Source organism: Pteropus medius, unplaced genomic scaffold, assembly GCF_902729225.1.
Source record: "Pteropus medius unplaced genomic scaffold, Ma_sr-lr_union100, whole genome shotgun sequence".
Classification (NCBI taxonomy): domain Eukaryota; kingdom Metazoa; phylum Chordata; class Mammalia; order Chiroptera; family Pteropodidae; genus Pteropus; species Pteropus medius.
The window spans coordinates 2462253-2477637 of NW_024344434.1; the positions used below are offsets into that span (position 1 = coordinate 2462253).

At 46.1% G+C, this 15385-nt stretch overlaps 1 protein-coding gene across 1 annotated transcript; it reads right to left on the reverse strand.

The window, feature by feature from the left end:
- Positions 1-1553: 1553 nt before the first annotated feature.
- LOC120610388 (5-hydroxytryptamine receptor 5B) lies at positions 1554-12319 on the reverse strand. Its single transcript, XM_039872707.1, has 2 exons — positions 11540-12319; positions 1554-1944 (listed from the first exon to the last, which is right to left on the reverse strand). Exons 1-2 carry the CDS (start codon positions 12317-12319, stop codon positions 1612-1614), a joined length of 1113 nt encoding a protein of 370 aa, XP_039728641.1. The 3' UTR covers positions 1554-1611.
- Between the last annotated feature and the right edge of the window lie 3066 nt (positions 12320-15385).

The following is a 15385-nucleotide window of genomic DNA, read 5'->3' on the forward strand; positions in this document are numbered from 1 at the left end:
TAACTATCCTGTGCTCCCTTCTCCACCCCTTTCCTTAGCAGCATTCTGATTTTGTCCAGCTTGGGCGGCAATGTGTCTAGCTCCAGGAGAGGAATCATGATGGCTGTTCTAAAACAGTCACAGGAATCATATTTCTATTTGCCAAGAATTGGTTTACCCATGGGTATCTAACCCCCTTATGGCCAGTAGCTGGTACAATAGCTGCACATGGTGGGTGGTCAATAAGTAGTCCTCTTAAAAATAGCCCTGAGCTTGAGCTATAGCCCTTAGAACACAATGATAGATAACTGAGAAGGCCATTTAATTGAGAATTATGTGCCTACTGGCCTCACTTCCTCCAGGTTGTCAGTCAGCTTACAGAATGTCTCCATACCTCAGACATCAGGTGAGCCAATGGTGGAGTGGACTGTTTTGCGTAAATTAAAAAGCCTAATCAGCAGGCAGCCCGCCTGTCTCCAAAGTTAGATAGGCTGTGGCCGAGATGACTTAGTCCCGGCGTTCCCTTTGTCCAGGCCCTTGGATTCCTACATGTGTACACACATAATATCAGGAAGGCCGAGACTCACCATGGCAGTTTGGGGAGGAGTTTTGTTGGTGGCATTTTCGAGTTCCACGACAGACATTTTCCCCACCTGAATGACACGTGGGAGGGGGGAGTATAAATGATAGATTGATGGATAATATACATGTATATACACACGCATGAATGATACTGAGTCTAGAAATGAATGCTTCGAAAGTATTTTTATCACACATAAGTCATTATGGTGAAGTAATGGGGAAATGCCCACAGCTGCTCTCCCTCGTGGTACAGAAGCAGAGGAAAGACCTCACCAGGGATTCTCAATGCCAGCTGCACACTGGAATCACTCGCAGAGCCTTAAAAAGCACTGCTGCCTACATCTCACCCCCAGAAATGCCAATTTAATTGGTCTCAAGAGCAACCTAAGCATCCAGCAGTTTTTCACTGACAAAAAAAAAAAAAGTCTCTAGAGAACTTAGTATATAAATTACCAAACCTCTTCTGTGAAAGTCTGACACAGTAGATAGGGGTTTCACTGAACACTTTTTTGAAAACAAAACTTCGGATGTTCCTCATCTTGCAAAACCGGATATACTGCCTTGGAAGTCGGGAAAGATAAGTTGAATCCGGTAGATAAAGGGTTGGGAAGGTCTGTTTCACAAAGGAGACACTCTCCTGAGTGGGCCACAAAGCAGGCTGAGACCTTCTCTGAGGGGTATGATATTAGATGAAGGAAAGGCAAATCAGCTTCCACTCTGTGTCAATTCTAACCAATTAGCAGTAACTCCCTGAAGTGCTATCTGGAAAGGATTCCGAAGCAGAGTTCCTGCTTGATGGGGAAATGTTCCATGATCGATTAGCAATGTCTGCCACACACACGGGATAAGGGCATAATTGCACGCATGCCACACACATTTGCTGTCTTCCTTGAGAGGCTTTGATGCTTCTGCTCCTGCAGTCCAGGCCTAGTGTTGTGGTTCTCAAGGACATTTATGCTCAGCCATGGACGGTGGCTCCAGGAGGACTGGCGATGGGAGGGATACAGGTCCCTTGCCACAGCTCTCTGTGCATGTCTCTCCAAGCCCTGTTCATCTCTGCTTGGTGAAGAGGCTTTTGAAGGCATTGTTGTAGTTCTTGTTAAATGCTGTGTAAATCAGGGGATTGAAGAAAGAGTTGGAGTAGCCAAGCCACAGGAATACGCTTTTCCAGATGGGGGGCAGGTTGCATGCACAGAGGGGGCTGATGAGCTCTGCCAGGAAGAAGGGGATCCAGCACAGCACAAACACACCAATGAGGATGCCCACCATCAGGGCCGCCCGCTTCTCCTTCTGCTCCTGCCACGAGTCCCCTCTCTCCTGGAAAGCCACCGTTGGGCGACGTGCCATGAACACCATCTCAGCCTCCTGAGGTGCCTCCTTCACCTGGAAAGAAGAAACGTAGAATTCAAAACTAAAACAACACTGGATAAGTAAAGTGCTATGAGGCTACTCCGGCCTTGGCCACCACCTCCTTGGCAGCCTCACTCAAGATGCATTTATACCATAATTCATCAGAAAATATTAGGTGAAAAGGTTTCTGAAACTAGGTTAGAATAAGATCTGAAGGTTCCTTCAGGGAGTGAGAGTAGCAGTCTCCATATGTCCAATAATGATATAAAGCCAGTTACGAGTGGGGGCACCTTGGCATCAGACCCAGGCTTGAGTCCCAGCTCCACAGACTATTCCTCCATCTATGAAGCTAAGTGACCAGAGTCCCCTCCACCTGCCATAAGGTGTCATGAAGATGAATTGGGAATGTGTGTTGTGTGCCCAGCAAAACCCTGGGCCCATCTACTCATTCATGACATGGGCTTGGGGCTGGGACTAGGACCCTGAATAGAAAGGACCCAGGCCTACCCCTCACAAAGTTCACAGCTGGGAGGCAGCACATAAACAATAATGCAAGAAATTGTACAATTACTGTGTTAAATGGATTCAGTATAAATTATGGAATAATTCTGTATTGCCTAGCTTCAAAAAACAAACTATAAATGCTTTTGTGGTAATAATTAGCTACCACTGAAAGAGCCTCTGGCACACGCTCCACCCCCTCACTGCCATCTTGTGGTTAACTCTACCTCTCGGGTCTCAGCATAAGAGTGATCAACCCTCTGTGTGGCCTTCCTACCCTCTCAATTCAATCACGTCTCCCTGTTCGGTGCTATGTTCTCCTCTTGCAGGGATTTGTGTGCTTATGGGTGTGATATCGGGTCTAAGCTGAAGGAGGGTGGGGACTGGCTGTCTCTCCCTTGTACACTGTCTGGCAGTAGCACTTGCTAGGTGCCCAGGATATAGCTGCTGAATTAATGATTGATCATTACAACAGAAAATCTGTATTTCTCTTCCTTTTTGGAATGCTGCCAGGCAGGGCCATAAATGCCACTGAACACACACAGACAAGAGGCTCCCAGGCAAGGGTTGTGTCTAGTTAGACATGACTGGAAGCAGCTATCGGGACAGCCACACAACTGTGGGGCACTTTACAGTGTCCATGCACATTCACTCATCTTTTGTCACATGGGCCACCAGAGCCAAAGCTGAGCAGGTGGCCTCACTTAGGCAATCCCAGGACTCTTCAGTCTGCCTTCAAATCTGTTGTGTTCTGCTATTTCCCCCATCACCCCCACCTCTATTTATTACTAACTAAATGGACCTGAAAACATCATGAATATGTGGACAAAGCAGAGTTCTTTGTGAGTGGACACCCAGCATCCTGCACCTGCCATTTGGAGAGGAAAAATAAAAAGGCAAGTGATATCAGCAATAGAACAAACAGCATGTCCCTCTTCTCTTGCCCCTCTGCCCCCTCCTAAAGGCCTGGCTTGGCAAACATGCACCCTCAGGGGGCATCCAGATCCGTTCCCAGGTTTCCCAGTCCTCCCACAGACAGATGGGTGCTGCATGACACCTTTCTCCTCTTCCCAATAATACCAACTAGTTCTCTCAGAGCAGACCACCATCAAGTCACCAAAGGAACTCTGAACGATCAAACCTGGCATCCTGAAATCACCTCATGAATATTTAACAGTATGTTGTCAGGAGGGAAAAATATTATCAGAGCATGAGAGGAAGTGGAAGGTACTTGGTTTTTTTCCTACTAAGCTCATCGATGGGCACTTTTCCAGTCATTTCTCTGCTGACCTAAATGGCCTCCCAGGCACGTGAGTACCTCTACTGGGTAATGCAAATCCCAAATCCTTGTTATGCTACTGAAGTGGAGAAATGGGGTAAATTCAGTTGAAAGAATCCTAGGGGAAGAGAAATGGAAAAGGCAAGTTCACTGATTAAAGAGGTTTTAAACTCCTCAGGCTCCACCAGTACAGCATTTAGCAGAGTCCATCTGTGCTCCACCAAAGTATCTGTTTGCTAGAAGCCTGTGTCCACAGCTTTTCACCTGAGCCTGCTACACCTTGTGCAGAGTGATACTGAAAGACAGTGTTTCCAGAAACAGACTCAAAGATAATTATTCAATCAGGGATGATTCTGGTTTGCTAGGAGATGGACTCATTTGGCTTTTTTTGTTTGAAAGGCAACATCTAATAGAAAACTAAAAGACGTGAAGAAGAACAACGCCCAAGAAGCTACTGTAAAACAAACACTATGCTGGTCGTGAATGACTCATTCATTCCCATACCAAACCTTTGAGGTAGTATTATTATTATTACCTCTATTTTACTGTTGAGAAAACACTCGGAGAAATGGATTTGCTTATTGTTAGAGCTGGAAATCAAACTTGGCTAATATAAAGCCAAGACCACACTCTCATGCCCTACATGTTATTCTGCACCTTAAGTAAAAGCGATCAATCTGAATGGGCTGCCACAGAACCTGTTTTAAAGATCATATTTATGCTTGGGATGCTTTCAGAACAGACATCTGTGGCTTCCTGGGCAATCTCCAGGCCCCCTAACAACCAGCTCTGGGGCCATCCCTGAGTTCCTCCATCTTCCTTCTTTGACATATGTCTAGTACGTGGCTAGGTGATTCCACACTCCATCTTAGTTATGACAGCAACCAGGTAAGGAAGGAATGAGGGAAGCATGGCTCAGATCAAGTTAGTGATTAGACAGGATTTCAATCTGAGCCCTCATTCCTACATTTCTAACCATGAAGAGCCTTAGCTATATCATAAGCTTACTGTGAGAGTCACAGTGAGACATAATACATAATAGGGCCTCATTAATGTCAGGTTTGTGTCCCCCTGTCCCTTCCCTCTCTTCTGAGAAAAACTCCAGCTGCCACAGAAGGAACCTATAAACATTTATAATCCTCTAAAGTCAGATAAACATCCTAATAAGAAATAGAAAAGGAAAGCAGAAAGAATAATGGTTCCTAATCACTCGTGGAACCTACCAGTTTGCACTGTGACCACACAGGTCAGGCATCCAGTATGGCGAGACTCTTACAAGGCTGGTGTCAGGGCAACCGCACTAATCCTAGTGGCTAATTAAACCCTACAACATCCAAGGGAATAGAGCGGATATTGAGAGACTTCTAATTTTGCTTGAAGGCAATCTGGATTATAACTGTAATTCCCTGTTTCTAACCAGACCTTGGCAGGTCAGGACTTGGAATACCTGGGGCTCCATTCTCTCTGCCCAAGGTTTACTGAGATCACTAAGATCCAAGTCTCATTTCTCCAGAGCACTTTAAAGAGATAACTAACCAAAATAGCCCCTCAAAGTAAACAGAAGCTGTCTAGCTTGTCTGACAAACTAGAACAGAAAATTTTCTCAGCTGCTTCTCTTGTGCAAAATAAACCAAGAAAATAAGAAATTTTCTTGTCAAAAATAAAAGCAGAACACTGCTAGGCTTGAAGAAAATTAATTTTCCCTGCAGTGTAATTATATATACAACAGATTATAATTTTGCTAAACTCTTGGGTACGATCATGCATAAGGTATAATTGCTATCATTCTTGTATTTGGAAAACATGGATTTTTTCTTGGGAGTTTAGCCACCCTGGAATGGCTAAGGACCTACTGCAGTTAATGCTGAGGAGGGGAAATGTAATCAAGTGTGTTGATTAAAGTTAGGCTGCATTCGTGTTTGTAGTTCCAATATCATCAGATCTACAGTAATCCCCCCTTTTACAACTGGATGCCAATGGAAGGTCTTCTGTTGAGGTGAGAGTTTTGCCCTCAGGTCTCTGGATTCCCAGGCCAGAGATTCTTGGTACAGGGGGAGGGTGGAATGGAGGGAGGGGAGGTTTTGCCTTTTGCACATGCGCTGTCCAGCCTCAGTGTTCTGATGGGCCTCCGTGAGGACCACTGCCCTTCCCCAGAGAGCCCCAATTACTACTACACTGGATGTGATGGTCCCATCCCTCAGGAGAGCCAGTGGGGAAGAAAGGCTGAACATCGCTCTCTAGCAAGGGCTTCAAGGAGAGCCCCATGCAAACTGGGCAGGCAAGCTCCTACATACTTTTCTAGGCAGCAATTCCAAAGCTTTCTTCAACATTCAAGGAATTCTTTGACCTGCCAGAAAGTCAAGAACCATGGAGTTTGGGTCTCATTCTTCCACTGACAAGCTCAGTCTTGTCCAAGAACTACACACATTTAAGAAGTAGCTCGTCTCAAGGTCATCAGTGAAAACACACAATCCCTACACATTTGTTCACATCTCCCCCCTCCACTCTTCCCCAACAAACTAATCAGAAAGAAAAGAAGTAAAGAGGTAGGATGAACATAACGATGTAAAAGGAACAAGCAAGAAGTTTATAGAGAGGGAAGGCCAGGGATGTTTCTGAACGTGCAATGCAAGCGCTCCCTGGTGCGCCCAAGAACTTCTGCATACTCTCAAGTAGGTGCCAATCTTAAAAGAATCAAACCATGAGCCGGATGTTTTGTTACCACTGATACAATTTGTTTCATTAAATTTAATTTTCTAGAGTTAAATAACTGCAGTCTGGCTGGCGTGGGAATGTGCTTGAGCCCGCAGTTCTTTTAACAGAATCAGAATGAGAACAGTGACTTTCTTCTGCCCTCTTCCCATGTCTGAGCTCTGACTGAACCCAGGTCTCAAATGCAGTTCCATCCACAAGCCCACCAGCTGACAAACAGACAAGTGGCAAAAGCATAAAGGGCTCTGTACATATTTCAGGTTGCTCAGGGCTTATGTACTGCACATTTACAACACTTGCTAATGCTAATATAGAAGGTTGGCTTAGAAAGTCAAATATTTTGTAATATAACATTATCTGAAACTCAGATCCATGTTGTTACCAACCCTCTAGCTCAACACTATCCATCTATTTTGCCCTTTACAGCTTACAAAGTGCTTTCCCATTCACTATTCAGTCTTTCGACACCACTGTACTCTGGACAGACTTCCAGCAGAGCACTTATGAGACTTTATTGCATTTATTATTCTATAATTGTGATCTACTAAAATTAATCCCTGGAGAGCAGAAACTTTGCTTGCTCATTCTTTGAAAACCTGAGGCGACCACATTGCCTGCTACATAGATCAGTAAAAGTCAATCAAGTAATTTTGCACACCATCTAAATATCTTATTGTGATGTTAAAATCTGTCCATTAGTTCACTGACACTTGTCCCAAAGCTGGAGTGTGGGCTGGAGGTAGTGACACACTTCTAATAAATAAACTATAAGGGAAGTGATCTTATGTAACCTCTGGGACGAGGTCATAAGGGGCACTGCACGTTCTCCTCACTTCACTCTTGGACTAGGGGAAGCCAGCTGCCATGTGACGACACTCAAGCAGTCCTATGGAGGCCTCCTGCCAACAGCCATATGAGAATGAGCCATCTTGGAAGCAGAGTCTCCAGGCCCAGTCAAGTCTCGGAATGACTGCTGCCCCATCCAACATCTTGGCTGCAGCCACTGGAGGCCTTGGGCCAGAACCCCCAGCTACGTACACCATTCTCAATGTCCGGCCCACAGAACTGAGAGTCAATACAGGCTTGTTGCTTTAAGCCAACTAAACTTTGGCTAATTTATTACACACACAATAAATAATTAATCCACTTAGATAGTAATAGCAGTAAGAGAAATACAATAATATAATTTATAATTTGTAAGAGGAATTTAAAAAATAATGAAAATAATATAGCAGCTATCATTTATAGTTTACCATTTTAGATCCTCCATGTACACTGTTATCTCATTTATTCTTCACAGGAATATTATGAGGTAGATGGCCATATTTCCACTTTACCTACAGGGAAATGCAGATTTAGATTAAATCACTTGGCTAAAGTGCTAGTAAGTGGCACAAAAGGAATCAAACTCCAGGTCTCCTTGGTTCCAAATCCCGTGCTCTTAACCACTGTGCACACTGTCTCCCAGCACGTGTATTGATTGAGTGACTGAGTGAAGGCTATTAGCCAGAGCTATGTGATAACATTCAGGAGCCCTAAGCATCTGTGCCTCCATGGGCCCCTCCCTCCATTAAAAAGTATTAAAATTTATATTTTATGACCATGTTATTATAAAGACTAATATAATCGAATCGGGATCCTTTATTACATACTCATTACTATTATATTCATTTGTCTTTTAGTTTTAAAAGAAATTAAAATTAGACCATTTCCATGGGCCCTGAGAAGCACTGCACCTGCTGTGCCTACATTGACTTGTGTACAACAATCAAACAATTGAAAAGAAAAAAATTTTGATGTTCTATTTTAAAAGCCAAATAATAATATCTATTGACTGCTTGTTTTTCTTTCTAACCAGTGAAGGGCACAGGGCAGTAAGAATCAATCCTAACCCATTGGGGTTGCTTTGGCAGGGAGAACATATTGAATAGGTGATGCTCAGCCTGAGAGGTTGAAAGAAAGGATAGCAGGCTAGGAATTAACCCTGTTTCCTGAGAGAAGCAAGCAGTGACTCTGTACTCAGCTGTGTTCAGCTCTCCTGGAAAGGAGAGTTCACGTGCACAGTTTTGAGATCCTGATCCCCATGACCCACCATGACTGGGATATGACTGCCTTCCTCATTCCTATGAAGGTGAGATCCTGTGAGCAGTAGGACAGCACTCTGAAGTTCCTGGAGACAGCACAGAGTAATGAAAAGGTAATGAAAAGAGCAATGACTTTAAATTTGGAACAAACTTCAGCTTCTCCACCCAACAACTGTATATGGTCTTGGATGAACTAACTTTATGGCACCTTAGTTTTATCGTCTATAAAATGAGGACTGTGTGGCAAAGATAGTTGGTGCTCCCCTAGATTTCACAGCCAGTGGCTCGCCAATGGACTGTGAATGGAAGTGACATGTGTCCACTTCAGGGCCAAGGCAGTTAAAAGCTGCTATAAGTATTCCCCCCTTATTGGAGGGGGATACATCCCAAGACCCCCACTGGATGCTTGAAACCAAACACTGTGTATATTACATTTGTTCCTACAGAGCAGGTCCTTGAACAACATTAGTTCGTTAAATGTCGTTTCATTACAATGTTGATGAAATGCTATAGGCACTTAACTCTCATTTATATAAATTAGCCTATGGTAAAATTGATTTCCTTATATGTCATTTTGCTTAGAGTCAAAGAATCTATTGATGACATTAAGTGAGGATTCACTTAAAGGAAGCACTTTACAGCTTCTCTTTGGCATTCTGAATTGCCAGCATCACTACTCTTACACTTGGAGGCCACTATTCAGTAAAATAAGGGTGACTTAACACAAGGACTGTGACATCATGACAGTTGATCTGCTAACAGAGATGGTTACTACTCACTAATGGGTCGAGATGTCTACAGTGTGGATACGCTGGACAAAGGGATGATTCACGTCCCAGGTAGGGTGGAGCGGGGTGGCGTAAGATTTCATCACACCACTAAGAACGGCACATAATTTAAAACTTATGAATTGTTTATTTCTGGAACTTTCCATGTAATATTTTCAGACTGCAGTTGACCTTAGGTAACTGAAACCATGAAAAGCAAAACTGCAGATAAGCAGGAACTACTGTATCTCTACAGCAACCTTAGGAGCCACATGTTCAAAACAGCATAGCTAAAAGACGACAAGTGTCCCAGATCCATGAGTTACTGCCTGGAGGAGAGCTATACAAGAGGGCCGCACTGAGTGAGGGTGAAATAAACTCAGCAACATTACCCAGGAGTTTGAGTGAGAGCTTGCTGGAGCTAAAGAAGCAGGATGCTCTCGAACACCAACTCATCTACTATCTCAGCAGCATAGAATTCAAGACCTTTAGCCATGACTTAGACCAATGTTGTGTGTTAGAAAAGAAAACTTGCAGCCCAAAGTAAGGAAGGGGCTTGCCCCAGGTCCACTGACAGTGACTGGCTAGATCACAGCACTGCCCCTGCCTCCCAGAGCTCTTTCTCCCTACCAGTGGGTGGATCGGCTAGGCTCCTGCTCAGTCACATCATCTTTGTATCACCTGCCTGAATGAGATCTGTCAAAAATGAACACTAAACTCAGGTTTGGCAAGCTGATGTCCATTTCATAATGATTCGCCTTGGTGCACATTGGAGTGATGTAGCTATTAAAAATCAATCCTACCTCAATAATCAGACAGAAAAAAAAAACTATAGAAACCTCAGGCATTTCCAAGAGATCTTTTGAAGAACATTAATTTTGAATAAAGTTCTCCCCTAACGATACTTTTCAGTCATGGTCTTGACATTTCTATTTTATGCTACAAAATTCCTCTACCATTTAATGAAAGGAAGAAAGCCTGCTTTTTAAAACATATATTTGAGTAGCGTGAGTTAACTTTCCAAAATTAAAACTAACAAGAAACTTATCCTCATTTTTTCTTCACTCATGCTCCACTTCCTTGGTCCATATATGGTTTTTGGAAAGGGACAATAAGTCCTGTTATTATTCATAACTGTGAGCCTGAGACCCCCTCCCCCAAAGGGAAATTTGGGGCTTCCGGGATGAAAAAGCTGACATCTATTAGGGTCTAGACAAAAGGTAGAAAGCCTAGATTTTAAATACAATCAAGGTAAGTTCTAAATAAATAAATAAATAAATAAATAAATAAATAAATAAATAAATAAGCAAGCAAGCAAGCAAGCACCTAAGTAAGTAAGTTCTGCCAAATGCAGGCTCTTCCAACTCATTCATTTCCAAGGTTATATTTAACCCATTATATAATGCCCCCCTGAGGCCCTGTTGATCTTCTTACTTTAGCCAGCTCTGTCCCTCTGTGCCAGGCACTGTGCTAAGTGCTTCACATTATGTAGCTCATGTAATCCTCACCAAGGGCCCTATGAAGCAAGAATTAACTTGTTAAAAATGAGGAAAAGAAGCCCACAGAAACGAAGCAACTGCCCCAGAGTCTCAAGCTGGGATCTGAACACTGGGTTCTATCGTTCCAATGTCACTAGAGCGGTGCCCGGAAGTTGGGATGATGAAAGAAAAGTGATGCTTGAATTATATTTTATCCTCATTTCCCCACCTTGGCAGGGTGCTGGCCAGCAGAGTTGGGGATTATAGTCTCTGGAACGTAGAGGATGGACTAGGATGCAGTGGCACCAGAAAATAAGGGGAGTGAATGGTCACAGGAATTTGCTCATCTGAGGGACGAATTCCCAGCCCACCGCAGCGCCGCTTGCTTGGTCTAGCCGGGACTGGGATGCGGGCGGCTGCAGGACTCACACTGACACAATCGCTCCAGGGGAAAAGCCACAGAGTGCAGCAGATCAGACATGCCCTCACCACTACCTAGAAACGCCACCCCTGCAAGCCACCTTCAGCATCGTGGTTCGGGGTGTCAGTTTCATCCCTAGTGTGAAGGTGCTGAAATCCCTTCCCGGGCGCGCTCCAGGTATGCAGTGGCAGACCCTTCGCGCGCGCGCGCGCGCGCGGGTTGCAAGTGATAACCCCCTTCGCGTGCGCTCCAGGTGCGCTGGTGACCAACCTTTCCGCGCGCACCCCACGTGCGCCAGCTTCCGCCGCCAACTCTCCCTTTCACCAAGCCGCCTCCTCTCCCAGCGACCACCTTCTCAAACCCCCACTCCGCAGCCCGCCCCTCACCTGCACGTTGGCGGGCAACGGCAGCACAGCCCCGCGGCAACGGCGGCCGAAGCGAAACTTAGCCGCTTTGTAGATCTTCCAGTAGACAAACAGCACCACGCTAAGCGGCAGGTAGAAGGCGCCACAGGTGGAGAAGACGGCGTAAGAAGGTTCCTGGCTCACCTGGCAGCGCTGGAGCCCAGCGTCGTAGGCCTCCCCCCAGCCAAAGAGCAGCGGCGCCAGGGCGATGAGCGCAGAGAGCGCCCAGGTGAGCGCGATCATGAGCGCAGAGGCGCGGCGGCGGGTGCGCAGCGTGTACTGAAGGTGGCGCGTGATAGTCCAGTAACGGTCCAGGGCGATGGCCGCCACGTTCCAGATGCTAGCGGTGCAGCACAGTACGTCGAAGCAGATCCACACGTGGCACAGGCTCCGGCCCAGGCGCCAACGTCGCCCGTCCGACAGCTCGCTCACTAGGCTCAGCGGCATCACCAGCGCAGCGACTAGTACGTCCGACACGGCCGTCGAGGCCACCAAGTTATGCGGCACACGATGGAAGGCGCGGACTCGCAGGATAGTGACCAGAACCAACAGGTTCCACAGGAAAGTGGCCGCAATCAGCAGCACCAACAGCGTCACCACTAGCACCATGAAGACGGAGAGAGGCGGCTCTCGGCCAGGCAGGGCAGCGCCGCCTGGGGTCGACTCGACGACTCTGCCAGGGCTTGGGCTGCTGCTGCAGGCCTCAGGTCCCAGGGTAAGGGTGACGCCAGCGGCGGCCACCGAGAGGTTAGCGGCTTCCATGGCGCACGGCGCGCGGGATCCCGGAACCCCCGCGGGTGACGCACGCACAGCCCTGGGGTTCAGCGTGGACTGGGCGGGCGGGGGCGTGGAGGGCTCACTGCTTGCCTGGAGAGGACAGCGAGCAGTTCAAGTCGCCCTACCCTGGTACCTCCTTGTGCCTCAGCCCCACTTTGGAGCCTCTTCCCGGAGCCCTCGTGGACCTCTTTTCCAATGGAGGAAAATAAGAGTGAGACCCTCAGGAGTCCCCCTCCTCTCAGCGCGTCAGTGCCTCCCACTTCTCGGCGTCCCCGAACCAGCTGCCCTACGGCTGGGAATTCCTAGGCTCAGCCTGGAGTCCGCGCGCGGTGGGAGGGGGAGATACGGGGGCGGGGGGCTTGGAGTGATGCCCCCAGGCCCACCCCTGCAGCGGCTGGAGCTGGGCTGCAGCTGGAGCTGGGCTGCAGCGAGGTGGCGTGGGCGCGAGTGATTTGGAGACGCTGCCAACAGAAGCCCGGCCTTGACGCTGTCCTGCGAGTCTCCGCGCCTCCGTCATGCGGAGGACACCTTAACTGCAGGAGTTGAGAGAGGAGGTTCACATTCGCGTAGGAATTCCGTAGCCGCCACCTTCGCGAACCCTCAGACAGTCCTGGCTGATCATGGGAAACAGAGGGGCCAGGACAGAGGGGTTCTGCCTTCTTCGAATCTGGATTCTACTGTAAACCTGAAAAAGGAGATTCAGGTGTTGGGGTTTATAAAACAGGAAGCTCCTAAACGGCGGCTCCATCCGGCTGCTTCACTCTTAGCTCTAATGCCTAGCGAGGGCTACCTGGTGCCTTGCGACGTTCACTCTCTGGCATTATTCAGAAAGAAAGAGTCTCTGAGCAGTTCGGCAGAAGCCTGGGGTCGTTTACCACCTCTTCGCCCATCCCTCACCCTGCCCCATCATACCTCTGCCTGCACCTCCCACCCCACCCCCTTTTGCCGTGGCTAACATTCCTGACAATATTATATGTCTTCCAGATCATCATCTTCAGGTTAAAGCCGGTTATTTTTTGTTTACCCTTGGACAAGAGTAGAAACCAATTAGAAAGGTGCAATTCACCTGGCCCGCCATTTTCAGTCTCTTACACTTAAAAAATTGTTCAATCATAATTAAATCAGCCTAAAGCTGCATTACTTCTGTTTCTGGTAGTCGAATAGAAACATAAAGAACACAGAGCCCACACTGCTCCACCTCTTGTTAGGGTAAAAGACAGGCAGTCATCCACTGGCTTCTTACTATAGGAACAACAGCCTCAGGCTAAGCAGTGCGCTCAGGAGAGCTGAGTGGGCGATGTACTCTGAGTCCTCCCGAAGAGAGATACTCTTTTTGGAAAGGCCCCCTAGGCTGCAGCAAGTGGAGGAAGTTTCTTCCCTTGAACAGTCCCATCCCTGGCACTTGAGGAAATCTTTGAGGATCTGGACCCTGCTGGATAGACATTCCAAGAACGTCCTTCTTTGCTCTCACTTCCTCCTCCATTAACACAGTAGGTACTTTCTGCTTTCTGCATTGTGTATGGCAATTCTTACACACACGGACTTGGTTGCACACTTATGGGGCATAAAAAGCAACATGCAAAGAAATCAAAATAAAAATACATACAGGGATGTGGTTCCATAGTGTAGCGGTTAGCATGTCTGCTTTACATGCAGAAGGTCCTGGGTTTGTGCCCCAGTGGAGCCACCGTCCATGGTCTACGGCCATGCCACCCTGAACAAGCTAAGCAGGGTCTAGCTACCTACACACGGTGAAGGGAAGGTTGGACCTACTGGGAATTTGAATGGCTGAATCAAAAAGCCAGCAAGAGAGGAACATGAACATGCAGGGTATAAATGCCAGGGAGCAGCAGGGTTTGGACTTGATCATGAAGAAAGCTGGAATTTGGACAATTTTGAGCAAATCGACATGATGAAGATAGTCCTTTAAAGGAAAATGGCGACTAGCCTTTGAAATAATTTCACAATAATTGTCTCCCCATTTGATTGGACAAATAGAACAAAAACGAATAGTATCAAAGATGTAAAAGCATTCACATCGCACTAGTCAGATGCATGACATGCTTTTATTCTCCTGTTTTTGCTCCTAACCATACATATTTTTCATGCCTAAAATCAATTTTTTATTTCGCATATTTCTCTTAACCCTTTTATGTTGCTATAAATTCTCTTCATAAGTACTTTTTTATGTTGTACTGTTTATTAGGTGAAAAACTTTGAACAACTTAGACTTTCCAACCCTCAGTTTCCTCACTTAAAAAATTAGGATAATTATACCTGTCGGAAGATTATTATAAAATTATAGTTAGGTAAAACCAATAGTGTGGAGTTAAGTGTTGAATAAATAATGACTACTGTTAACTATTTTGAACTTCTAGTTTAAACCTTACATTCAGTTCTTGTGTGATTTTTGATATAGATCATGTTTTTACAGTTTCAATCTCAAATATTTGTTACAAGAAAACACTTTCATGCATTTTATTCACTTGATCTTACCTGTACCTCTTTTAGACATCGTTCCCATTTGCGGATCAGAAACAATGAGCGGTGTTGACTTGCCTCGTGACTGAAAGCTGGGACTCATCTCCATGGGGCCTCCTGTCTCACATTTATTCATGACACCAAGCTGCCCTGCACACACTGGGCTGGGGGTTCGGTCTGATTGTTTTTATTTAACTCTTTTATAGAAATTGTTTTATATAAAAAGTGTGTGTTTCTCACTTTACAAAACCATACTGTCCTAATTACAAGTCTTCTACCCTCATTCAAACTCTCCTCCCGCTCGCTGCACTCCAGCCACCCTGGTGTCCCCGTTTCTTCAACAGAACAAGCACATTCCATTCTTGGGACTTTAGTGTGTGCTGTTCCCTCCTCCCTCAGATAGGCATGGCTCATTCACTTACTTCATTCTGGTCTTGGCTCCAGTGTCACCGTCTCAGGCAGGCCTTCCCTGACCATTGGGTCTACACACTCGGTCACTCTATCTAAAGGCATTCTCTATCCCACTGTTCTCTGTCTTCACAACACTTCACAAAAGTGACATCACGTTAT

Excerpts from the sequence above, each read along its gene's own strand:
- LOC120610388 (XM_039872707.1), bottom strand. The coding sequence starts at position 12,319 with ATGGAAGCCGCTAACCTCTCGGTGGCCGCCGCTGGCGTCACCCTTACC. Across the intron at positions 1,945-11,539 it reads CGTTGCCCGCCAACGTGCAG|GTGAAGGAGGCACCTCAGGA; the intron begins GTGAGGGGCGGG and ends TCTTCTTTCCAG.